Source organism: Solanum pennellii, chromosome 7 (genome assembly GCF_001406875.1).
Source record: "Solanum pennellii chromosome 7, SPENNV200".
Classification (NCBI taxonomy): domain Eukaryota; kingdom Viridiplantae; phylum Streptophyta; class Magnoliopsida; order Solanales; family Solanaceae; genus Solanum; species Solanum pennellii.
Genome location: NC_028643.1, coordinates 74,746,115 through 74,774,102, shown reverse-complemented (window position 1 = coordinate 74,774,102; position 27,988 = coordinate 74,746,115). Strand labels below are relative to the sequence as shown.

The 27,988-nt window shown below is 35.9% G+C and overlaps 2 protein-coding genes across 14 annotated transcripts; one reads left to right on the top strand and one right to left on the bottom strand.

The window, feature by feature from the left end:
- Positions 1 to 1,304: 1,304 nt before the first annotated feature.
- LOC107024293 (F-box/FBD/LRR-repeat protein At1g13570-like) lies at positions 1,305 to 27,674 on the bottom strand. 13 transcript variants are annotated; one of them, XM_015225246.2, is made up of 9 exons: positions 27,474 to 27,674; positions 23,818 to 23,912; positions 19,031 to 19,127; positions 17,715 to 17,792; positions 10,641 to 10,761; positions 5,863 to 5,949; positions 2,265 to 3,088; positions 2,008 to 2,169; positions 1,305 to 1,906 (listed from the first exon to the last, which is right to left on the bottom strand). In XM_015225246.2, the coding sequence occupies exons 7-9, from the start codon at positions 3,072 to 3,074 to the stop codon at positions 1,598 to 1,600; spliced, it is 1,281 nt and encodes a 426-aa protein (XP_015080732.1). In that variant the 5' UTR covers positions 3,075 to 3,088; positions 5,863 to 5,949; positions 10,641 to 10,761; positions 17,715 to 17,792; positions 19,031 to 19,127; positions 23,818 to 23,912; positions 27,474 to 27,674; the 3' UTR covers positions 1,305 to 1,597. The 13 variants fall into 13 exon arrangements, with proteins under 13 accessions (XP_015080732.1, XP_015080731.1, XP_015080733.1 ...); XM_015225245.2 differs by having other exon boundaries at positions 5,863 to 5,946; XM_015225247.2 differs by having other exon boundaries at positions 5,863 to 5,946; positions 17,715 to 17,777.
- LOC107025278 lies at positions 9,768 to 10,346 on the top strand. The gene has a single exon (XM_015226067.1). It carries the CDS (start codon positions 9,768 to 9,770, stop codon positions 10,344 to 10,346), a length of 579 nt encoding a protein of 192 aa, XP_015081553.1.
- Positions 27,675 to 27,988: the final 314 nt, after the last annotated feature.

Sequence of the window (27,988 nt, the reverse complement as noted above, 5' to 3'; positions counted from 1 at the left end):
ATGTAACAAATAAAGATATATGGGTAAAGAGAAAAAGAGAATGGAATGAATTTAAAGCTATTGTAGTTTGTATCTAATAAAATTTTAAATTGAAGTATTAAAATAAAAAGGTTCACGTGTTAGTTAGACTGACACTTTCACCAACAATTCAATGCGGGCTCGCAATGAAATGGTTCGAGATTTTATTCTTTAATTAGAGAGTTTGAATTTGAGTCATTGCAGTTAAAAATATATCTATTTGTAAAGTTGTCTCTATAAATATATAGCTCTTGCAATGAGAAAATTTAAATTTAGTTGAATTTTAATATGAGTACCGGATTATAGATGAAAAAATGATACTTTTACCAACATGGATCACAATAGATTGATTCGCGATCTTTTTATCCTTTAATTAGATGTTTCATTTTCGAGTCTTTTAGAATAAAAATATCCTATTAGTACAATTGTTTTTAGAAATGATACTTTTGATCCTACTTTAACACCTAATTTAGCACATAGACTAGTAGCTTTCTTGATGTATAAATAGGCTAGTAGCCAGTAGGTTTTGTTTATTAAGGCTAGTATTGTTTATTTATAACCATATTAAGAATATGTGTAACAAAAAAAGATGATATAAGATAATAATGGAATGAATTTAAAACTATAGTATAAAATTATTATTTATTATTATTATTGTAATGTATGTATGTAAACAGAAAGTGCATGATGTATGATGGACGATGATTTGTTAGTATTTCTTCTTCCAACTGTTAGAAGAATGAATTAGTTTTTGAAAAATCCTTTTAAAAGACCAAATATTTTGAAAATTATTTTGTGTTGTCCTCCAATTACCATATCTCAAATAGACAATTCTTATACTTTTATTAGGAAATGAGAAATCGAATATGATTTGATGTTTAAACTTAGTCCAAAAGAGAAACAAAGATAACTTTAACAAATAACAAAATATACTCATAAATTTTACGATCATCCAAGAAATTAACTCACTATATCCCAAACAATGTCAGACTATTTGCTTAATAGTTTGCTACTCGAAATTTACACCTATGAACAAAGGCTTGTGTATAAAGCCTTCCCTCATTCTACAGTGTTTATTGGTTTGATATAAAACACACGGTGCAGTAAAATTTTTCCTGCGAAAGGGTGTATCAACAACATCATTTTTTGTTCGTAAGTAAACTTCGAGACTGATTCAGTTTCTCAGTCCCTCCAAAAACTGAAGCAAACAAACAACTCCTGGATATATAACTCAATCATGAACATATAGTAAATGTAGAAATCCTTAGAATGTAATGACAACAACATAATCAAAATATCATTTTTTGTTTGCAAGTAAACTTCGAGACTGATTCAGTTTCTCAGTCCCTACAGAAACTGAAGAAAACAAACAACTCCTGGATATATAACTCAATCATGACATACAGTAAATGTAGAAATCCTTAAAATGTAATGACAACAACATAATCAAAACATCAATCCCAGCAATGTTCACGTTCTGAAATAGACGTTCTAGCAAGGTAAACCAGATAGTTATAATACCACATAAATGTTTCTTTCTCGCTTGTCAATATTGGTTCTTCTAAGCCAAAGATCAAGATCAGCTAAAATCTTTGTAGACGATTTCTGCTTTAGGTGATGTACGCGGAAAATTTGAGATCTTAGTGAATATTTCTTCTCTTGTGTCGAGAGGCTCCTTATCTAGAAACTGTCGATTGATTACCAGTATCTCTAACACCGGGGAGTTGGCTAATAAATGCTTGATAAACTGCATCTCGGATGTACCTCCTATAAAGCTTCCAAGCTGAAATTCCACAAGGTGATTAAATGTCAGCTCTGACAAAGTTTCGGGTTGAAGAGATTCTTCATCTTCATCTTCATCAGTATCACTATCATCTTCATCAATAACCTTAGAAAGACAAGAAGAAGTTGACTATCAGATTGTTGAAGATAAAAGAAGTACAGCAAATAACACTAAATAAGATTAAAAAATGTCAAAGTACTACAAACCTGCATTTCAAGATATTCCAAATATGGAAAGCTTCTTAGTAAGCAAAGAATATGCGAAAGTTTATATGATTCCACAAGTGAAATGTCGAGCAGGTCAAATCGTCTGACGTTGAGATTATATGGAAGCCTTTTTGGTACTTTATATCCTTCCTCAGCAACGAACTAAGAAAAAATTACACAAATTCAAGATTAAGTCAGCCCAAAAGATATTCCATCCATTAAAGTGTATAACAATAAAGACAGGGAGAAACATTTACCTCCGAACTTAAGAAGTCCAAGCTGAGTTGCTTGAGAGCAGAACAAGACTCGAAAATCTTTGCAAAATCAAGACTCTCTGTCTGCTCAATGTCACCTAGCAGAAATGCTTCAACCAGACGAGGGACATTCTTTAGGCAGATCGAACTTATATTGCCTGTGAAACTGAAAAATCTTAGCATAGGAGCATTAATTTCAATCATGTCTAAATCTTCTGAAGTAGACAGCTCCAATTGCTCAAGCAAGGGGCAATGAGATATCAAACTTTCCAGCAATTCAGAAGAAGTTGAGACTCCACATAGTTCCAGGCTGATTAACTTATCAAATCCTTCAAAGGCAGATGGATGATAAATTGAACAAGAATGAAGATTTAGATGTCTCAGCTGTGAACATGTGAAAAGTGTAGATGGCAATGCGTATTGCTTTCTCAATGGAAGGCGCAGAACAAGATCTTGAATGTGATTCCTGAGGAAATAAATGAAGTCGTCAATTTCAGGAAGCCCTTTTAGATGAACGATGTCGAGGGTGAACTTAGTAATGGGCCCTTCGTGAAGGGTCAAGAGCTGAGAGATGATCTCCCTAAATCTAACTGTAGGGTTTAAATCCTCTCTTTGTTTCCATAGTGATCCATCAAGGGTCAACTCCGTACGTCTACACCAGTGATACCTCCATTTCTTTGATAAAACACTTGTCCTCACAGCATCTTTGCAAGGTAAAAGTATCAGAATGGCGTCGATTACATTATGGGGAAGATTGCTAATGAGGTCGGGCATTAAACTTTGGCAACACTCTCTTCCTGTAGGAGGCATCATAAACCACTAAGAACCTGTATAAATAAACAATAATATGAGGAAGAAATCTCTAAGCTATTTGGACAATACTCAAACAATCTCCAAATTATCTGGACGGAATTATTATTCACACTGTCAAATCAACACAAGAACACAAGGAGCATTTAAAACAATAATCACCACGAACCTCCAGAAAATTAATAATAACAAAAAGCATGGAATCCTCAAAATATCTAGATAACAGTTAGGATTTTCCTTAATCTCAGAGGCACTTCCTGGAGTATGCCTAGTAAGATTGATGAGACTCTTTTCAGTTGGAAGGAGGCTGGAGTTGGGGCTACAAACAAAGAAAGATGGAGGATGATCCTTGCTTGTATATGGTGGACTATATGGAGAGAGACAAATGATAGATGTTTTGAAAATAGGAACAACAACCTGCACACGTCAGTTCTAAATGTACTTCGTTGTTCTGTTTTGGTGTATGAATGTCTACTCCAATGAGACTGAGAGTCAATCATAGATGTTTAGAGGTCCATCAAGATTTTGGTTCAGTTTTGGGGAAGATTAAACTTCTTTTTCTTCTTATTTGCAAATATGATTTTTCAGTACTAGCTAAGTACTCACTTAAATACAAATGTTGCCAGTGTCAAAAAAACCCACAAGTTCTCTACCTTAACCTCACCCTTATCATTTTTGAAGTATTGTCAGGCCTTCATATTAACATGTTGAAAATGTTATTTATCTTGTTAATGTGGTGCCAAATTTGGTGGAGCTGGCTGATGTATGGGGTGCACCATTGGCAATTTCACAACAACCTATTTGGGAATACCTTTGGGAGCCAAACACAAAGCAACTGAAATATGGAATGTGGTTATTGAGAAATTTGCGAAAAGACTGGGTAGCATCCCAACATATTTCATGTCTCTTCCCAATATCTGAAGAAGTCTTGAAGCATCTAGATAAAATCAGGAGACTTTTTATGGGAAGGCAACTGTGAATCTCACAAATTACACTTTGTGAAGGGCCCAAAAGTCACTCTTCCCAAACATCTTGGTGGCCTTGGTATCAAAGATCTTGCTCTATGTAGCATGTGTACGCTTATGAAGTAACATTGGAGGTTCATTCAGAAGGATGCTGGTCTGTGGAAAAAGGTAATTGTGGCTAAGCATAGCAGTAACACTCAATGGTGTACAGAACAATCAACAGTTCCTAGGTAACTGGATTATGGAAGGCCATTTAATACCTTGTGGGCTAACTTTTTCAATCAGATTCACTTTGAGGTAGGGAATGAGAACCATATGAAATTTGGCTAGACAAGTGGACATGAGATTCCACTTTGAAAGAAGTCTTCCCAAATATATTTAACATTGTCAGACATCCTAATTGTTCTATTGTACAGAACAGGAACGATAACTCATGGAACCAGAACCTAAGAAGAAATTAGCAAGATTGGGAATTTGAAGAGTTATTGAATCTGCTCAAAAGCTTGGAGAACAGCAACATTAACATTCAGAGCAGTGATAAGCTAACATGGGGCTTCAACAAAAAAAGTTTATACGTAGTCAAGGTAGGATGTGAACACTTGAGCTCCAACACGATGACATAGATTAATGGTCCTGGAAATTAGTCAGGAAGCGTAAACTCCCCCCTAAAGTCTCACGTTTTACTTGGACAGCCTTAAAAGAAGCATGCCTCACTCACGACAATCTTATGAGAAGAAGATTTCAACTGGTCAATAAGTGTTGCATTTGTCAGTTAACATCAGAAAGCATCAACCACCTTTGCAACACACTATTGGAACACTTTTGGAACATGTTACTAGCCCTTTTTGTAAAACTAATCTCAAAGATTCTAGCTGCTAGACTGCAAAAGGTCATATCTAGTATTATAAGTGATGCTCAAGATGTTTTATTCCTCAAAGGAAGATTGGTGAGAACATTATACTAGCTCATGAATTGGTGCATACTTATTCCAGGACATATATATCCCCAACATGCATGATTAACATAGACTTTCAGAATAGTGAATTAGATTTCCTAGACAATTTATTGGTTGGGTCCTTGAATGTGTGAAAATAGTGAATTATACTATTTTGGTTAATGGAGAATCATCGGCTAAGGCAAGGAGACACATAACTCCTTTTCTATTTGCCATAACTCTGGAACATCTACCAGTTAACCTTCTCAAAAAAAAGAAATAATAAAATAGCTCTGGAATATCTGAGCAAAAGTCTGAATCAGCTAACACAGTGAAAGGAGTTCCACTTCCATCCTAAATGTTCTAGAATGAGGAGAACACATCTATGCTTTGCATATGACCTACTATTGTTCTCCATAAAAGACTTACTATCTGTCGAGGCATTTCAACACTGTTTCCAGCAATTCTCTTTAGCTTCTGAACTACAAGCTAACATTAGTAAGAGTTCATTATATTGTGAAGGGGATAATTAATCTGAGATAGACAGAATGCTTCAGTATCAGGGCTATTCCTTTGGAGAACTACAAGTCAAACTTTTGAAGTTGTTCTTGTACCACAACAACTTGTACTGGAGCACTGAATCTTACAAATCTACTAGTTTGGAATCAAGCAGGTATAGGAAAAACTTATTGGGACAATAGTCATAAACATGGCAAATTATGGATCAAATGGATCCATGAGTATCATCTCAAAGATCAGCCTTTTGAAGTTGTTCTTGTACCACAACAAGCTTCCTAGATGGTAAAGTATTTGAAACAAGGACTAAACTAGCTCTTATAAGGAATTCTAATTAGACAGGTATCTTACTTATTGCTAGGTGATGCCAACGTACCTTGGAAGTGCCTTATGTTCAAGAACGGTGCAAGGCCCCGAAGCAAAGTTCACCAAGTGGCTTCGACTCAAGAGAAACTGATGACTGCTGATACATTGAGTAAGTAAGCATTTGGATTTAGAGAAATATGAAAATCTTTGAGCAGAAAAGCAGAGAACAGGGAAGTCTAGCCAGAGAAATTTCTATTGTTTGTTGTTTCATATATAAATAAATTAAAATTAAAAAAGACCCAACAAAATAAAACTTCAATTGTCACTCCTTTTACTGCTGATGAATAATCAAAATGCTCAAATATTGATCTGACCAAATTCAATATCTCCAACATAATCTGCTGTAAGAATAATGGAAACATAACTTGATATTACAGCCTATTTTTCACAAACTAAGATAGGAACATTCAATTAAGAACATTCATACTAAATGAGTGATATTTCATTATTTGGGCGACTGAATACCCCCAAGTGTTTGCACTTATCAAATCAAGTAGTTTATTGAACAAACAGATACAAACAAATATCTTATTTTTTGAGAAGGTAAAAATAATAAAAAGATACTTGTTTGTATCTGTTTGTTCAATAAACTTCTTGATTTGATAAGTGCAAACACTATGGAGCTTTCATAAAATATCTTATGTGCATAAAATTTAAGATGAAAAACTCAATATGTGAACCCATTCAAGATTAATCAAATCTCACAAAATGGACAAAACAAAAAAAACATTAAGACTTTATCACTACAAAGCAAGAATATTGGATAACAGAGATACAATTTTTTAATTAAAGTAATTATCGTATGTTTACGAATATTGAAAAATGTGTATTAGAGAAAACACAATATTGTAGTAGCAAAAATATTATACAAAGCACTATAAAAAAGATAAAATAAAAACAACAATCAGTAGTGTATGATTGGCAGCCTAAGTTCTGTTCTAGTTGTATGAAGTTTGGCCGTGAGCTTCCCGCAATGTTGGACAAGACTGATGGGGGTGTGATGGAATTAATGCAGGGTCAAGCTACCAAAGATGAGACAAAGATTGTTAAGACTAAAATTCCAATGGTAGAAGAGACAAAGAATGAGGACGACGTTCCAAGGGAACCAGAACTAGTGGCATCATCTGGTTGCTTGATACGATTGAATATACCAGTCCTAAATAGCTTCCAAAGTCTAACCATGGAGGCATCCACAAGTACAGGTGACCCCATGGGTCTTCACCACCATGAGATTAGTTACGTGGAATGTTAGAGTGCTGAATCAGCCCTTCAAACAGAAAGAGGAGGCTCTTTCTTAATAATAATAAGGTGGATGTGTTGGGACTTATTGAAACTAGAGTAAAGGAGAACAAGGCTCAAAACATTATATATAAGTTAGGAATTGACTGGATTGCAACTATCCAATGGGAAGGAATGGTAGAATCTGGTTACTGTGGAAGAATTTGGTCCAAATACATATAGAGAAGCTAAGCGAGAAATTCATCCATCGTACACTCAGTGACCGTACAAGTGACTTTAAGAGTAAGCTCACAGTTGTGTATGCCAAGAATGACAGTCCTACAAGAGCTCAACTTTGGTTAGAGTTGATTGGGATACGGAGACTAACTCATGAGTGCTGGATTATAGCAGGAGACTTCAACAATGTCCTCTCATCAGAAGATAGATTGGGATCCCATGTGTTGCCAGGTGAAACTCAAGACTTTCAGGCCTCCATAGACACTTTGGGACTTACAGCACTGAAAGTCATAGGGTGCAATTATACTTCCAGTAATAAACAACAGGGTAGTAGCAGAGTTTACTCTAAAATAGATTGATGATTTGGCAATTTCCCCTGGATGACAGCTTATAGTCATGTGGAGGCTGACTACCTAGGCTCTGGTATATCTGATCATCCCCTAAATCATCCAGATTTGGTAGACTAGTTGATGAAGATTGGCATAAGCAGGTAAGGGAACAGCAATGGAACCATTGTGGCAAAAACTGAAACACGTGAAGATTGGAATAAAGGATCTAAATACTTACATGGAATCTTATGGTCAGAAATTGTTGCATGCAAGACAGGAGTTAGAAATCACTAAGAGCAGCTTAGTTAAAAATCCTTTGTGTCCAAGGCTAATTGAAAAGGAGAAACACCTATTGGGAGAACTAAGGAAATGGAGTGATGTTGAGACTCTAGTGTTGCAACAAAAATCTAGAGTGACCTGAATTGAAAGCGGAGATGCTAATACAAAGTTTATTCATGCATAGGTGAAGATCAGAGAAAGTAAAAATTCTATTACAAAGGTGCATGATCCTCAACTGGTGGAAGCTGAATTTATTAGATTCTAGTCAGAACTAATGGGGGCTAGAGCTGAAAATCTACCAAGCCCTAATGCTGTTTTCATTAAAGAGGGGCCTTGCCTAACATATGAACAGAAATGTAGGCTGGTGATCCCTGTAACTGAAGAAGAGATCATGCTTGCTATCAAAAGTATGCCAGCTGATAAGTCTCCTGGGATTGATAAATTTCCAATATAATTTTTTGTGAAGAATTGGACAATAGTCAAATCAGATGTGGTTAAGGCTATCCTGGAATTTTTCCACACGGGTAAAATGCTCAAAGCCTTTAGTTGTTCTGCAGTTACTCTTATCCCTATAGTCCCTAATCCCGTCCAGGTAAAAAACTGCAGACCTATAGCTTGTTGCACCACATTCTATAAGATCATTAAAAAATCTTAACGAACAGAATGAAGCTAGTGATTGACCATATTGTTAGTCCTGCACAGTCTGCTTTCATATAGGAAAAGAGTATTATAGATAATGCGCTCATCAGTCATGAAATCCTAAAGTGGTCACTAGGAAAGGGCTATCTCCTCGTGTTATGAAGGTAGACCTATCCATAGAATGGTGCTTCTTGAAATCAGTCTTGGCAGAGTTGGGGTTTCTCTACTTAATGATAAAGTGGGTGATGGCATATGTTACCTCAGTATCATACTCTTTTTTGTTGTTTGGAGGACTCACAACACCCTTTGAGGGGAAGAAAGGTATAAGGCAAGGGGACCCTATATCTCCTTACCTTTTTGTGCTTGCTATGGAATACCTCCAAAGAGAACTCACTCAATTGGATAAGAGAACTAACGACCTCCAGGTGTAAAAGGATGAGTGTCACTCACGTTTGTTTTGCAGATGACTCACTGCTCTTCTGCAAGGCTGAGGTGTAGTCTACTTAGATGTTACATGATGCTTTCATCAGGTTTTCTAATGCTTCAAGGCTGCAGGCTAACAGAGATAAGAGTTGTATATATATGCCTAGGGTGGAACCTAGGCTGAGAAAGGAGATCCTAGACTATCTTGGTTATCAAGAAGGTGAGTTTACCATTTTGGGGGTTCCTATATCCTCCAAGAAATTGACTGTGGGACAGTGCTTACCAATAGTTGAAAAGATACTGCAAAAATTAGGTGCAGGTCAGCTAATTTGTTGTCCTATGCTGAAGGACCCAACTAATTAAATCAGTGATATTTGGCATTCAAACATATTGGGGCCAGATCTTTTTGTTGCCTCAAAAAGAATATTGAAAATGATAGTATCTGTAGAACCTACTTGTGGACAGCTAAAACTCTGAGTTCCAAGAAAGCTTTAATATCCTGGGCAAAGCTGTCTACTTCTCAAGCTGCTGGTGGCCGAACTTAATAAATATGACACTTGGAATCAAGCAGCCATCCTAAAGCTATTGTGGGCAGCAACAAAAGAGAAGGAAAGCTTGTGGATACAATTGTTGCAGGTCTATTATATGAAAGGGAAATCTGTTAAAGTATTTTGTATCTCAATGAATGCTACTTGGGTGTTTGAGAAAGATTGTTACAAAACAATTACAAGGTGATCTAGGGAGCAGGTTAGCACTGATGATCCATAATGGTAAATTCTCTATCAAAAAAATGTACGTTAGCCTACTTCCTATTTACAAGAAGGTGCCATGGAAGAGTATTGTTTTGCATCCCATCATCCATCCAAGATTTAAATTCACATGTTGGCTAGCTGCTTGGCAAAGATTCGCTACAGCTGACAGACTACTGAAAGTTGGAGTCCAAGTTCCCCTAGAGTGCAGCTTCTGTAACAATGCAATGGAGACTGTAGAGCATTTGTTCTCTGATTGCTCTGTCACTAAGGCTTTCTGGACAAGATCACTGATTTGGTTAGGCTATTCTAGAAGAATTGGTGACTGGAAAAATGAACTACAATGGGTCAACACTCAGGTTAAAGGTACATCTGGAAAGCGTCCTCTAGTTAGTTGTGTTTTCGCTACACTGGTTGCAGTGATATGGAGGGAAAGGAATAAAATCAGGTTTGAACAGGGCCAGCTTCACGTGGACAAGTTGGGCAGGGAAATTTCATATCATCTTCATGTGAGAGCTCAAGGTCGTCCAAGTTGGAAGGCTGCTCTTACTTTGATAGATGGAGTTCCATCGAGTAGGGCAGACATTGTCCATTTGAATGTCAAGGTAGTCATTGAATAGTTTGAGATAGATTTGATTGTAAGCCTATTATAGTGCCTTCTGTTAGTAGGAAATGTATAGACGGTGTGGCTGTCCAGTTATGAGAAATAGGTGGTCTGCACCTATTTAGTTTTGTAGTGATTCACTTGGGTTTTGAAATGAAACTATTTCGTTCACCAAAAAAAAAAGATAAAATAAAAGCAACAAGGAAAAATAGGTTTATGTGGCAATTTTAGGCTCATACTTCTTCTAAAAATAAGCAAAAAAGATTTGGCATTTTTCCACTTTAATTATGTGAAGAAACCTATATAATACCTGGAAATATTTAGGCATCAACAGTGGAAGGCCATTCCAGTTCGGTATGATCGTAAGCTTCCTCAATCGTCACCTGAGTTTTGTTCTTGTGCTTCCTCAGGAAGTCGTCACCATGTGTGTGCTGATAGAGAAAAGGGGTAAGATATAATTTTTATTCCTTGTAAGGAATATCTGCGGAAGGGAAAAGTTTTGGGTGCCAAGGAGAAGGATCACTAGCGGAGAACAACAGCTACGACCCAATTTTTCTTACAATAACTTACAACTTTTACCCAAAAATATAAATCCTTTCAATTTTCAACCTAACAATTAATTCAATTTTTGGTACATGCGGAATTAGTCAATACTCTAAGTGGGTTTTTGATTTTACCCAAAAATATAAATCCTTTCAATTTTCAACCTAACAATTAATTCAATTTTTGGCACATGCGGAATTAGTCAATACTCTAAGTGGGTTTTTGACCCTTCCATCTTGCAATTAGTGTTTGGCCAATCTATTTTTCATAAGCTCAAAAGTAGCTTTTCCCCAAAGAAAAATAAATTAAAAGACATTTTTGAGAAATATACACCTCGAAGCACTTTGAAAAAGCTTGGCCAATCACTAATAAGAAGTTACTCAAAAGTGCTTTCAAAATTTATTGGTCAAACACAAACTGTTTCTCATCAATACTTTTTTTTTTGAGAAGGTAACAACTTGTATTCTATTCCAAAACAAAAAACGAGAACCTGCCACAACAAGTTACAGGTTCCTAATTACAATTGTAGAGAGTACTAGGAAGATCTTTAATCCTATAGCAAAATTTACAAGGAACCTAAAACATCTTTGAGTGATTCTAGATCTACCATGTACTCCTGTTTACACCAAAAAAGAAACAAAACTAAGCAGTTCATCTTAATCTTCTGGATGGAATTGCTCTTGTTTTGGAAGCATCTGAGGTTTCTTTCTTTCCACACTGACCACCAGATGCAAGCCGAAATGATTTTTCATCTTTCTTTATGCCCGATAATGCTTGTGTACCTGCTCCATAACTTCAAAGTGTGCATAACTTTCCTAGGCATAACCCACTTCATGTCCTTTTGATTGATAAAGACATTCCACAAAATGTTGGTTATTGTACGGTGAAGGAAGAGATGGTTGACAGTCTTTACTTCTTCTTCACCACATAGTAGGCACCTAGGACTCATTGAATTTTTCTTTTCATAAGATTTTCCTGGGTCAAAACTGTCTGCTTAGCAAGGAGCCAAGTAAAACAACACACTTTGTAGGGGATTTTAGTTTTCTATATCAACTTCCATGGCCACCCATTCCTCTGACTGTTACAAGGATTAAATTTTTTGTACGCTCTTCTAACACTGAAACTGTCCCGATTGTGATCCTGCCATCCCAAACTATCTTGTGCATGAATAGTTCCTTTGAACTGCCCCAAGACCTTGTAAAATCCACCACCCTTTGGATCTTCCAGTCATTTAGAGGTCTTCTAAAGCATAGACTCAATCTTTGGTTTGACCACATCTCTACTACAGTGGCCCTTCGCTGCTGGTTTAGGGTGAAAAAACTCGGGAACAAGGTTTTTAAAGATCCTTGTTCTAGCCAACTATCTTCCAAAAAAGAGGTTTTCTACCATTCCCCAATTTAATACTGCAATTGGCCAATGGTTTCCGATGGCTCTCCAATGGCTTGATCCATAAGTGCTAGTGACCGTTTTAGTTATCCAGAGATCCTCCATTTCATATTTGGCCTGTATTACATCTTTCCACAGAGCTTGCTTACTGGAAGCAATCTCCATAGCCACTTTATCATAAGACACTGATTTTGAATTTTTAAATTCCGTATCCCCATCCCCCCTGCCTGTTTACTCTCAACCAGAGTATCCCACTTTACCAAGTGGAATTTCTTGGTTTCACTATTTCCTCCCACAGGAAATTCCTCCTCAAAGCAGCAACCCTGTCAATAACGACATCAGGCATAGGGAAAAGTGATATCATATATGTAGGCATAAAGTCCAAAACACTATTGATGAGTGTTAATCTTCCTCCTAAAGAAAGGCACTGGCTCTTACAATTCACCAACCTTTTTTCACATTTTACAATCACCCCATTCCAAATGCCTAAAGATTTGCTTTTGGCTCCCAAGGGCATCCCCAAGTATGTAGTCGGTAGATATCCTGTCCTTCCGCCCAAAATCCCTTAAAATCTTGAGTTGGTTCTTGTTAGCATCACAGAAGACAAGAGTGTCATCTGCATATTGTAAGCAAGTAATCTCTAGATCAGCCCCCACTCTACTGGGAACCCTAAAACCTCTCAATCGCGCCTTTTCTCGAGCGATTTTCAACATATCATTTAGCCCCTCCATTGCAATAATAAAAAGACATTTCAAAATAAGCTCATTTTAGAAGTTTGGCCAAATATGCTATAAGCCCCGTTTTAGTTATCCAGAGATCCTCCATTTCATATTTGGCTTGTATTCATTCTTCTTGAGCAAATACGTCGAGAGTTTAGTGTTGCTTGATAGAAGCCATGGGGCCACTATTGATCCTTCTGATTCCGAAGAGGCAACGGAGTTATAATCTCAATGTTCCACTATGACGATATTACAAGACTAAGACACTCTTTGGATTAAAGGATGAACTAATTGGGGGAGAAAATATTATGCACTTAATTGACAAGATGTTTGTTGAGCAATTAGAAATTGTTCTTTTGCTAGATTTAGAACAACAAATCAATAGCTTAATTAGTATAAAATTTGCGAACTCTAAAGAATCTATTAATTGTAGCATAACACTAACCCTTAGAGAAAGTAGTATATTTCAAATACCTTTTATTAGTGCTTTAGTTGTAGGACACTATTTGGACTATTCAAGTCTTAGGGTAAGCAATTTGTCTTTCAACTCTTTAGATAGGAAGAGATGAACTGGGGAAGTGCATTATATATTTTGTAGAGAAAATGGTTTTATACTTCACCAAATTCATAAGCGCCCCTTAAACTTAACTCTAATTTTCATTTTGACACCTCAACTAAGACATGTTCCTATTTGACATTCCATGTTTTATGTATTTGGCCAAGTACACAATCATTTTTTCTCTAAAAACATATATTGAACTTCCTCAATTTCTCTCTCCCACTAAAGAGTTCAAATCACGCCCAAAAACATAAGTTATCACTCATAAAAGGTATTTGGAATTTACTACCATCTAAAAAAATCACTATTTTTCCTTTTGGGTTAGTGTTATGCTGCAAACTGCACTTATATATGCTATTTATGCTACAACAAAAGAGACATAGTAGCAATAGATTTTCCTTTAGCGGTAATAAATAAGTTAATACCATTGCATCCGAAGTCACCAACGCGTTTAGGCCATTTACATTGAGTAATTATTATAAATACTCATATTTATTATTCCCGCGAAATCCTTTATTTGTTGTAATGTCAGGGTTTACAGATTTTAATACTAGTAAAGGTAATAATTTGACATTCTAAATTTAGCAAAAACAACTTTTTATGTATAATTTATTACTCCCTCCGTCCACTTTTATTGTCATGTTGTGCTTTTCAAAAATCAATTTGACTTAATTTCAAAGTTTAATTATATTACATTAATTTAATTTTTTAAACAAAAAATTTAGATATTCAAAATCTATTTGAAAAGTACTATACATTGCAATTTTTTACATATCAATATGATGAAAAAATATATCCTAATATGTTAGTCAAGGTTTTTAAAGTTTGACACTTAAAATGGAAAGTATGACAATTAATAGTGAACGGAGGGAGTACTTAAAATGAGCAGATTTTATGCGTTGATAATCTTAGTAAAAGCAAACAGAGACTACTTGAAAATATCCATTGTTTTTCTTTGTGGGTTTAAGTTCTATGAAATAAAGGGAAACCCAATATACAAAATACAAGGTCCGAGGAAGGGTTGTATACTAATGGGTATTGATGTAAAGAATCTATTTCATAAAACAATTTGGGGTTTATCTAATATTTAAGGTCAATTACGTCATATTGATCTTTGATGGTTTCTTGAGTAGGATTTGAATTGTGTTTTCTTGTATGATGTGTTAAAATGATTTTGTTTCACTTGTCACTTCTTTAAGTATTGACACCACTTAAACTTATATGTATGCCACGGTATCTCAAATCAAGTTAAATATCAAGCGCAGTGGTTTGGGCTTGGGACTTCCATATTGGAGGTCTCAAGTTCGAAACCCCTTGGTAGCGAAAGTAAAGGATTTGCCTTCTAGATCGAGCTTGTCGCACCATGCTTGCTTAGTGTGGGTTACTTCTCCTATGTGCATCCAAAGGGTATTGGATGCAGGTTTTCCTTGTCATAAAAAAATAGGAATAGTTGATGATACACCTTTATTTCTTATCTAGATAGTTTGGGGATTCCATGCTACATATTGTTATTAATTCTCTGCAAGTTCTTGGTGATTATTGTTATAAGTGCTCCTTTTGTTCTTGTGTTGATTTGACAATGTGAATAGAATTTTTGCACACTATAAAAAATGCAATGGATATGGCATTCCTCCTACAACAATAAAGTCCTAAAGAGAAAAGTTAATCCAAATCATCACCAAATAATTTTGACATTGAAAGAAGAACTAAATAAGGAGATGAATTTTAAATGCATTGAAGTAATTGACAACAAAATATGGTTTCAAAGGAAAGGAGATAAAAATATAAGTTTGGAAAAGGGGGCATATTAAGGGAAAAAAATCGACAACAAAAATGGGATTCCTCCTACAATAATGAAGTCATATAGAGAAATTAATTTGAATCCTCTTTTGACAGTGAAGGAGGAATCAGTTTGGACTGAAACCATTCTCAGACGGAATCGACTGACTTCTAGTTGCATCGGATCTAGAGATCTGTTGCCAGTTCCGATAGAAGGAAAAATTAGGAGATTTATTATACCTTACATCCCTATTCCTTTTACTTCCATTTTCCTTTTTCCTTTACCTTTTTTAAAAAAAATTGGTTAATTGTATTATTCGGCATTAAGGCTATGCTGGCCACCTCCAAAAAGTTTACGGGAAAGGAAAAGAGAGATACTTACAACGAGCCTATAAAATCCACTCTCTGTTCTTTACACCAAAAACCTAGTGAAGTAATAAATTTCCACTTAATCTTCAAAATAGAGGATTTTTTTCCTCAAAATCCTCTGGTTCCTCTCCTTCCAAATGGTCCACCACTCCACCGGATGCAGGTCGGGACTGTCCTCCGCCATCAATTCTGGCTTTTGCTTCCTCCTCCTTTAATCCAACAGCTAAGCAAGTCTACAGTATGTTCAAGCATGACCCAGTTGATTCCAACAATGGAAGTGAACATAGCCCAAACTAGTGTTGTTACTTTGCAATGCATGAAAAGGTGTTTGTTGATTTCTAGTGCCTCCTTGTAGAGGAGGCATCTAGATGCTATGATGGACCGCTTTTTTTGCATTGCCTCATGTGTCAAGCATGCTTTCCTAGCTACCAGCCAAGTGAAGCATTTCAGTTTATTAGGAGACACACTCTTCCATATAGTATTCCAAGGTATAGTTGACCTGCCTGCAGCTACACTCAGTCCCCTCTTATATACCCAGTTAACAGTGAAAAATAAATCATTGTGATGCCCCTAAATGAGTTTGTCCGAGTCTCTATTAGTGCCTTAGGAAGTTTCCTATTAGGTTTAGAAAATCTGCTACTCATGGTATTTCCCAATCATTTAGGAGTCTTCTGAACGTCAGGTTCCACCCTTGAGGGGACCACATTTCTTGTATACAACATCCAGTATTCAAGCTTATATTGAAAACAGTCCAGGGAAAAGGGAATGAAGAGTGCCATGACCTCCCCTACCAAATCTAACTTTAGTGTTAAGCTTGAGAGTCATCCATAGATTCCTGATAGATTTCCAAACCCCAAACCCAAACCCAAAGGTACACTGCCCCTCCGGACCATACTTATGAAGGATAATCTCCTTCCACAAGGACTGATTTGCTTGAGTTAATCTCCATAGCAATTTGATAAGTAAAATCTTATTATGAAGCTTTAGGTTCCTCACTCGACCTCCAAAACTCATGCTTTGCTAATCTGTGCTCCATTTTACCAGGTTGAAACTTTTCTCAATCTTGCTTCTTTCCACAAGAAATCCAGCCTCAACTTGTCTAAGATTTTCACCACCTCACCAAGGAATGGGAAATAAAGACATTACATATGCTGGCAAAGTATCTAGGACTGCATTGATCAAAACAACTCTCCCTCCGAGGGAAATGTATTGTGCTTCCCAAAGAGCTAGTCTTTTTTCTGTTTTCTCTATTACTCCATCCCGTATATTCACAACGTTGTGATTAGCCCCCAATAGCATTCCCAAATAAATTGTGGGCAACTCCTCTATCCAGCACTTCAAAGTATCTGCCAAGAGACTGAGTTTGCTGCACCTCTTTCACTGGAAAAATATTGCTTTTCCTCCGGTTAACCTTCAACCCAGAGCAAGCTTCAAAGATCACCAGTATCAACGTTAGGTAGCAAATTTATTCTTGTTCAGCTTCGCGAAAACCAGTGTCATCCACATATAATAAAAAACATTTTCCTCTTTCCTTTACTCTTTTCCTTCTTTCTAAAACAGTGGCAGTGGTGACTTGCTCGAAATGTATTTGGTAACAAACTATGGTTTTAAACAAGTAATTATACACGCAGGTTTGGAGAAAAGAGAGAGAAAGTAAGTGTCAAACGTTTTATTTTAATACAGTTCAAAAAACCCAAAAACCGTTTTCTTGTACAATTCTATATTCATCCAACATTCAACAAATTAAAGACTTGAATGCAGTTAAATAAGTTACAATACATTTGGTGAAACTGCTGCTATTTGCGTTTGCTTGGGGAAAGCAAACGCGCAGCTTTAACAATTTGTTAATACAGAGACTTGGTGAGCTTTTAACATAGCGAAGGAATGAAAAAATGAAAGAGAGAGAAAAGGTAGTTTTATTGGCCAAAGAGAGATGTCAAGTCACCTTGTCTTTAATGACCTCTCTCTATATTATTAGCACGGTAAAATATAAAACATAAACCTAATGCAAAAATTTAACTGAATTCACCTTCAGAAATCGATATACACAACATCGTTGGAGTTTTCTTTTGTTTGGTGTTAAAAAGGCGCCCTACAGTCCAATTTCCTGTAGAAGTTATTAAAGACAATCTAGACATATGAAATAAATTGTCTTAAATTAAATCTCTATATATATTAAAATCATGCAAAGACAAGGTGATGTTGATAAGTCTCAAATCAACATATATAACAATTGTATTTTTCTATCTCAACAGAGAACCAATACACTCAGGAGAGCTGAGGGGAAGACACAAAAGGCTCAGATATGTAGGATGTTGTACGCTGAGTATATTCATGGTCTTTAGATAGAGAGAAATATGAAAATCTTTGGGGATAAGGCACAACCACCCCTAGACTATGATCGAAATTCTAGAGAAACACCTTCACTAAACTAAAGTCCTATTATCCTAACTCATTTCTTTTTTGTAATTTTGCACACCTTTTGGCTTACGTGGCACACTCCGTGACTCCATGCAATTGAGGCGTGTGGGAGATATTTGGATGCCATGTAAGCCAAAAAGGTGTACAGAATTACAAATAATGGGTTCAAGGGAGTAATAGGACCTTAATTTAGTTAAGGTGTGTCTCTAGGATTTCGGTCATAGTCTAGGGGGTAATTGTACCTTTTCCCAAATATTTGAGCAGAAAAGCAGCGAATGGGGAGGTCTAGCCAGAAAAATTGCTACTGTTGTTGTTTCACAACTTAAATTCTAGTTATTTTAGCTCTGTAGAACACACTTTTCCTGAGTTTAAAGATTAGGATAGCAGTGTGTGTCCTTTCCGCTATGATGTTGTATGCTTCACATTTGATAACTAATACAAAGTTCAGTTACCAAAACAATAAAAAATCAAAGAGGGGAAAAAAGTTGAACAAAAAATACTTAGACCAATCAAATGTGAAGTATCATACCGCCCATAGGCTTTACACCAGAGGTTTCCTACAGATGGTTGAATTGCTCTTCTCTACAGTTTCTTATCTATAACAACGTAAAGTGAACGAAAAGAAATCAAAATGATCAAGTAACTCTACAATGACATGTGAGAATCATATTAATACAAGAATAACTCTAATTTTTTCTTTTTCTATTTTTTCTCTATCTCTGTTACTTCAACTACAGAGTATACAATCACAAACACTTCTTAGTCTGTTTGGAGACATCTGGTTAGAACTCCAAAGTGTTTGCACTTTCCAAAACAAATAGAATCCACAAGTTTATTGAACAAACAGATACAAGCAAATCACAAGTTAATGTAGCAATTCTACGCTTATGTAGCAAAAAAGATGTGAAGAAAGCTCTATAGTACCTGGAAATAATTAGGCCATTTCAGATCGGTACCATCGTAAGCTTCCTCCGTCATCATCCTTCGTCGCTTGTCGGAGAAATAGGCAGGTTAGCCGCACCTAATGTGCCCCCAAAAGAGAAAGGGGCAGGAGGAAAAAATTATTCATGTGAAAAAAGGGAAATATAAAACATTTTTACCTTTTTTTGAATTGACCTAATATTTACTGAACTAAAAAAAAAAATTTAATAGGTCTAGTCGCAAAAAATTATCTCAATCGTTTTTTACCCCCTTCATTTAAAAAAATAGTTGGGTGTGAATAAACTGAAAATAGTTAGAAATTCTTTCGCTACTCAAATTAGACTGTGTTGTAACAATCATTCTAAGTTCATTACTTGAATTAATTGAGTTGGAAACGTGTGAATAAAGTCACATTTTTGCTAGTTCGTTATTAGGATTTAGGAGTAGTTCCTATGAAGGATCAGACTAATGACATATACAATGCTTGAATTTTCTATGTAAATGGTGCGTAGTTAGTTCTCATTCTTCAGAGACTGAGTGTAATAAGAGTATTCGCCGACAGAAGGATCAGCCTAAAAGGATCATCTCGTGGCAGTTGAAAACGAATTAAATCAGATGTTGATATCAATCATCTCGTGGCTATTGAAAATGAATAAAATCAGATGTTGATATCATTGGCATGTGTTAGTGTTTAATGTTGTTTGATGCGACACTGCTTTTAGTATAGAGTATGGATTCCTTTTACTGTATGAAGATATCTTCCCTGATCAATTACTCAACAATCTGAGGTTTGGTATGCCAATGCCACTCATTCAAACTGACAAGTCCAATTACAAGCAATTCAACCAAATACCTGAAACAGTGGACTTTCTCATGAACAAAATCTTGTGTATAAAACTTACCTTCATTCTAATGCATCTATTGATTTGATGTAAAACACGCAGTCCAGCTAAGTTTTTTTCATACATAAGGGTGAATCGTCTTTTGCTTGGTTTAAGTAAACTTGGAAACTGATCAGTTTCTTAGAATGTGTTTGGATTGGCTTAAAAGTTGGTCATACCTACTTTAAAGTTAGTTGTTGACTTTCAGAAGTGTTTGGCAAATATTAAAATAACTTCAAATAAGTCAAAAATGACTTAAAATAAGTTTAGAAAGTATTTGGCAAGGTTAAAAATAACTTCAAATAAGATTAAAATGACTTAAAACAAGTTAAAAACCGAAAATAGGCCTCCGCTACTTTCTTACTTTTTTTGACTTAAAAGTCATTTAAGTTTGAATTTTTATTTTTGACCTACAAGCTATTTATTTTTTTTAAGTCAATCCAATCAGACTCTATCCCTCCAAAATTGAAGAAAGAAAAGAAAAACTGAAGAAACCAAAAACTCTTCGATAACTCATTCATGAGCAGGCAGTAATTTTCAAATGGAAAAGGAAACGTCACAAACCGCAAGGATGAGATCAACAAATTCCGCCACGGCTTCCCTCCAATCTTCCAATCTTTTAACATGTTATCAGAGACCCCTGGTAATCTAATCCAATCCAAACACTTATAAATGAATTTCAGTTTGTATTTTCTGAAACAACATCCCTTCCACCACTTAGAGCACATTCTCATGTTATTCCTCTGTTACCAAATTCTAAACCTCCAAAAACCAGAGCTTATCATTACCCTCAATAGAATGAAACTGAGAACCAAGTTGCTGTTTTATTACAATCTTGTCTACTAACCATCTTCGCTACAAATCTTGGCTGGTTAGTCCTGATTATCCTGAGCTCAAAGCCAAGATTTTTGCAGAGTCACATAATTCTCCAACAGGAGGGCTCGGAGGCTACTTGAAAATTCTCAAAAGGGTATTTGCAAATTTTTTCTGGCCTTGTGTGAAGCATGATGTTAAGTTGTTTCTCCAGAATTTGTTGATATGCCAATAGCATAAATATGAAACGTTAGCTCCAGTTGGTTTCTTACAGCCTATACATGTTCCTAACAGTTCGGGGGGATAGTTCCCAAGACTTCATTGTGGACTTCCTCCTAATGTCTTTGATACTATTCTTGTGGTGGTGGACAGGTTTAGCAAATACAGCCATTTCTTGCTTTATCTCATCCCTTTACTGCTACAACAGTGGTTGATGTTTTCTGTAATGAAATTTTCAGGTTGCCTGGTTTTTACCCTGCTTTGTTCTTTCGGATCGTGATGTTGTTTTACAAGTGCATTTTGGCAGGAACTTTTTCACCTTAGTCGCACTTGTCTCAGTATGGGTACATCATATCATCCCAATCTGACGTGCAAATGAAGGTGTGGTCAATCGATACCTTGAAAGTTACTTGCATTATTTTGCTCACGACGAGCCAAAATCATGGCTTCAGTATCTATCTTGGGCTAAATACTCATTCAACGGTAGCTACCATTCTTCCGCCAATATGACTCATTTCCAGATTGTGTAAGAGAGGGAACCACCACTCTTGTATCCCTTTGTTCATGGAGTGATGGAGAAACTAAGCAAGATCAAATGTTAACAGTACTAAGCTCCAGTCTAATGAAGGCTCAATCAAGAATGAAATCTAAAGCTGATCACAAGCGGTGTGACCTATCTTTTCATGTGGTTGATGTCGTATTCCTTCGTTTGCGACCTTATCGGCAGAAGAGTTTAGCCAAACATCCAAATGAGAAACGTTCACCTAGATATGACCATACAAAGTTGTTCGCAAAGTTGGTCTTGTTGCTTATGAATTGCTCTACCTCAAACATCCAAGGTCTATCTGATTTTTCAAGTCTCGCTGTTTCGTCCTGCTAGTGATTGTTCTGATATTGCTTCCCCTCCACCCTTACCACTATTGGGTGAATTGGAATTCATGGTGGAGCCTGAAAAAGGTTTATCACATCCATGGGTGAAAGAATTGGGAGTGCCAACTCTTAAATCACTTATTCAATTGCGTCGTAGACCTGTTGAAGAGGCTAGTTGGGAAGACTATGACTTTTTTTTAGGACAAGGGAAAACCCGCAGCCGCTATCCTTTGGATGTGCACAGGGTAAAACCCCGCTCCTATGCAATAGCTCACAAACCACATAGGTTTTCGCTGGCAAGGGGTTTCGAACTTGAGACCTCCAACATGAAAGTCTCAAGATCAAACCCCTTGCTATGACTTGCTTGGTGTTCAATATCCTTTTTTTGCCTCAAGAACAAGGCATCTTTTCGGAGGGATACCAATCCACCTTTCCAGACGTACTTCAGAAGAAACTGTCAACAAAAGGTTAAAGGTTTGAAGAGTTCTGGACAAACACAACTGGTACAGCACTGTTCCCTTGATTTGCAGCAGTTAGTCTAGCGGTTATTGTTCCTAGTTTATAGTTTATTTTGTAAGGGGTCGTTCGGTGCGAGGGATTAAAAATAATAGTGATGGGATAAAAAAATTTATCTTGTTTGGTTGCCATGTTTGGGATAACTTATCCCACCATTTATATCATAGTGATGGGATAAGTTATCTCACATATATGGTGGGATGAGTTATCTCAGGATAGCTAACCTCAGGAGTTATCCTGGGATAACTTGTTCCCAACCAAACGACCCATAGTCTTATCCTATTATATGTTCTCTATAAATATGTGATTAGGATTATGTTTATTTTCTGAAAAATGTAACTTTTAAATATGTAATTAGGATTAACAATTTGGGTAATACAACATACAATGAAATCCCATAATTGGTGTTTGGGAAAGGTAGAATGTATGCAAACCTTACCGCTACCTCGTGGAGGTACAAAGGCTTTCTTTTAAAGACCTTCGGCTCAATGTAGCAAATCCAGGTAAAAAGAAGGAGACGGAAAATATAGCACTTAACAAGAAAGCAATAAAAGTCTACCAAAATGGAGCAAAGATAACAAAATAGTGCGATAATCAATACATAATAAACAACATACTAGGATAGGTTATTGAAAACAATAGTAAACAATGATGAATATCAAAAACAAGAACTACAATAATATAACTAGTACGATGGAAAACACCAGCCACCCTAAGCAGGATAACGCTACACTATACTACCTACTAACCTTCTAACCTAATATGTGTCCTCCACGCCCTCGCATCTATGTTCATGTCCTTGGTAACCTAAAGTTGCATCATGTCACATCTTACTAGCTCTCTCCACTACTTTTTCGGCTGGGCTCTTAAATTTTCCAATGATGGGATATCCTCATATGAGAAAAGTAAACACTTTTTGGGGATCGTAACCCTATTTAAAAATGCTCAAGTTAATGTAATTCTAGTTTGGCCCATCATTAAACTGGTAATACGTCAATATCATCCCAGTATATACACAGAAGGCCTCATACTTTATAGACCTCATACTTCATGAAGAGTCTTTAGACCCATTTAACTTCTAACCTTACTAGATCACTATTAATTTAAGTCAGCCTTTTTAAAGAGAGCAACAAACATACAATTAATCTTAGTACAATATATGTGCAATTCCATAAAAAGTTCTAACCTTCAATTAAAACAATTAGTTTTATGACTTTCGTGCAATAATGCTAAACCGTTTTCCACCCATCTATATTTGATCTGCCCATTTGCCGTACATCTATCACACACATCACACTAGACCAATAGCCATGGGAACCATACAAAAAGAAGTTCACACCCGTTCAAATATTATGAAAAGAGTGAATAAGAACAATGTAACTTCCAGTTGGAAACGAAAAGGTCCATAAAATGGGAGATTACATGAATAATATATATCATACAAAGTATAAGTTGCATATGTGCTTGCTAGTAGACAGACTATATTCATACCAGCAACAAATCTCAGACCTCCATGGATCTCCCTTACAGGCATAGCTTCAAGTTGGGCCATATATAAGGAATTGACCAGATAGAGAATCAACAGACTGCAACCCACAACAAAATATTGAAACAATCCATTTATCATTCCATAAATCATTCATGAACAAGCACTAAATGTAAAAACCCTTAACATGTAATGATAATGTTTTTACAAACAAACTAATCAAGACATCCATCCAAAACTGCTCCAGTTCTGAACAGACATTACAGCAAGGCAAAACAGTGTTATACTACCACATAAATATTTATTTCTGTGACAGTGTTAGAAGTTACAGCAAGAAAAAAAGAAGTTACAATGTTGTTTACAGCCCACCAACATCTTCTTCTTCACCATTTGTTACTTTGCCACTTCAAGCAACAGAGGCTGCTACTAATTTTTTCGAGATTAGAGGTCTGCTGTTTACTAAATCCATTTGAGTGATGATTTTGTCAAGGAATAAGAAACAGGTTTGATGTTAAAGAGGTAACAGCATAGTTTCCGAGCGAAGTTATGAAATTGTTTACCAGAGTAGTGCTGCTGGAAAAGGGTATAACTACGTTATGCCTGATCAGAATGAATTTCAGTCACGCAATTTAAATTCAACAGGATCCATAGATTTATTGAGTGGAACGCAGTAGTTGTGTTTTCGGGAGCTCTCTTCCAACTTTTTTTTGCTAGTCCAAACACTAATTATGCAAAACTGCAGTTTGTTTGTTTTTACCTTTTCGGTTGTAAGAAGTGATTTGGAGCTTTTGATTACCAACTTATCTTTTTTCTGTAAAAGCTCAAATTTCATTTTTCTTATTGTGCTATTTGATCGAATTTGCAGAAAAATGGTGGCGGAAATCTGTTATGAAAGTTGGGCAGATCAATTTGTTGAAAAATAGTAGCCTAATATGTATAAAATCAGTCATTGCAGATTTGTCTTGCTCAACTAAGCTGGAAGAACCAGAAAGACACGCCACAGATCAATGGAGGGTGATGGTGGCAGGAAGAGAAGGGGGAAGGTAGAGATCGAGGTTGGTAGTGGGAAATATTTGCTTGGACTCTTCAAGTCTTCAATCTCAATCTACTGCTTAAGAGAGATATTAGGAAAAACAGCATAGAGGAAGTAAGGAATTTCCCCCAAAATGTGGACTTTTGGCTGCCAAATTCCAGGAATGTAGAAATTTCTGTGAGAATTTTGATAATATGCAAAGTCCATGAATGTGATCGCATATGTCCTTAGTTAACTGAGTTAACGATCAGTCTGGTAGTAGTAATAGCTCAAGTCACATTCAGATGTTTTATAGAACTCAGTGCTGGAATGTAATTTATGAATCTCAATTGCCAGTTGTGACTTGTAAGTCTCAATGGATAATTATGTTTACTATTTCCAAGATTCTGATCATGTTGCAGAGAGTATCCGTAGTTGAATTTTTATTTCTGATTTTGAGAACAAATATTCATAGTTGAAAATTGCAATGACGGACACATTCATAGCCTGCAATTTATCTTTTTAGATTCCTGACATGCAGAGAATATTTGTACTAAAGCACATTCACGAGTTGCAACTATGTGATATTACTTGTCAATTCAGCGAATCAAATTGTACAGTTCTCAGAATTACAGCAATCAGTTGTACTTAAGTCACAAGTCACCTTTGAGCTAACTTGTAAATTACATTTCTTAAATTTGTTCTCTGTGTTTGTAGCACACACCCGTGCCTGTTGATTGACCTGTGTACATTGTAACTCAAGTCGTATTTGATGAATATGATTTCTTCCAACTATTTAAGGGAAGATGCAACAGGTTATTTTATGCACTTTATACACCATTACCATCTGTTAAAAAAATTATACTTAACGAATCATTGAAGGTTAAAAAGATTGTCAAGGTGTGTATATCATTTTATAAAATGAAAAATTGTGTACGCATTTATGTGTTAAATGTTCATCGGACATGTCAACATTTCAAGATAGGATTCAAGTCAGTTTACATTGGAGTGGGTGAAGTCATTACAGGTACTGAAGAAGTGAAGTATAGTTTTCTGATCCCAAGTCTTTACATTGGGGTGGTGAAGACCCTTAAAAACACAAGGCATTTAAACTCCATAGACATTTTTCGACTCCAAAGTCTTTATGTGAATGAGAGAGCACAAGGGAAAAAGAGAGTACAAATAATGATATGCAATTCGTTCTAGTGTAGCTCTAACTTGTCATGGCAAAGAGACGATCACAGTGAACAAAGTAGAGAGGATTTCCAGTTTCTCCAACGTTAGCTAAAGAGTCTGTTATATATACAATTAGCAATTTCTAATCTGGAATTTATTATGGGACAACGACTAATGAATGCAATTATAACGAAAACAAAGAGTATGTTTCAAAGATCACATCCAACATATAATTTTGAACACACCATTGAATTCCTTTCCACAGGGCTGAATTCAGCCGACCCTTAAATAATGACCTCTAGCAGCTAGCTTCCCCAAGTTTCCTTTCCAACAGCCATTGGTGTTTAGTTTAAGCCTGTTATGATCAGGTAATTCTCTACCATCTGATGACTCTTTTACGTGACACTGGATTGTTTGTATTTTTTTTCAAGTCAAAGTATTAGTATATCATTCATGAATATGGTCAAACTGGCCATATACAAGGATTACACCACAAAGTAAAGAATCTACAGAACATATTTCTCTACGAACTCCACCCCCTCATCTATACAACTATACAACTGGGACCTTTCTGTTTACAGCAAAAGAAAATGAGGGATCAGAAACTAATCCTCAACTGAGAGAAATTGACTCAGCTCCTTCAAAATCTCTCCTATTTCTCTCAATCTCCAAACAACCTGGACTAAAGAAAGCATAACCATGTTTCAAGCCCTTCGTCATCTTCTCCTCACACTCTTCCAACTAAATATCAACTCTTTCACAGTATTTGGTATTTTCCATGGGGTCCCAAACTACCTTCTTGTCCATTATATTCAACAATTCAAGAGGGAAAAGAACTTTTAAAGCATTGACAGAAACACTAGATTATTATCCATCTATGGGGAGGCCATATTGTTCTCAAATAAAACGAGCAGTTTTCTCAAAGAGATTAGGGAGACTGCAGAGAACCCTAGACTTAATTATGATGATTATGGTTGGGGCCGAAATCCAAAAGAAGAGGAAGTGGAGTAAGAAAATGATTGCATCGAAATAGTGCATGATAGCGAAGAGGATGATTAGCATGTTGAGAAACTATATACAGCTTCCAGCTCTCCTAAAACCAACTATTTAATTCATTTATCTCTGATAGACTTTTCATAAGTTAAACAACAAAGTGACTTCACTAGATTCGGTTCTAAAAATAAACTTACATTCAATTTTGTGAAAGCTGTCAATACTTGTATTTTATTCGTCCCAAATAAATACAAAAACTCATATTATACAAATATACTTAGTTTTCAGTTTTACAGAGGAACAAAAGGAGCAAACTTTCCGATGAAATAGAGCAAAAGCTACATCTATATACAAGCAAACATGGAGTCTGGGAACCAGGAAAAATCAAAATGCAGACAAAATCATCAAAAATAAAATTAGAAGGTTGAACTCAGCAGGAAATCAAAATATTGTATGCCTCCAGATTAGTTAAAGACTTACCTAAAATCAGAGTGGAATCCGGAAGGGCGAATTGCGCACTGTTGGGGCTTTTCCGTGAAACCTAATAATGGAGTTTGCGGAAGAAGAAGAAGTGAGAGAGCCTGAAGCATGGCAATAACATCCCGCCAGCGACAAGAAACTCCGCCGGCGACATTGAAGATTAGGAGAACGTCTCTTCGTAGTTAATTAATATTCGCTCGTGTTTTCAAAAACTCAATTTTATTAATTTTTAAAATTAGATTAGATTATATTAATGTTATATTTTTAATAAAAAATTAGATATTAAAAATTATATAATGAAAATTATAAACTGTATTTTATATATTGATGAAAAAATATTTCATAAAATATTAGTTATTTTGTAAAGAAAGCTCAGAATATAAGAAGAAAAAGACAAGAAGTATAAGGTAGAGGAGATAATTTTCTTATTCAAGTATATAATACAATGGTGAATGATATCTCTATTTATAGTGTTGAGATATCATAGTCAAAGATCACCTTGAAATTTACATAGT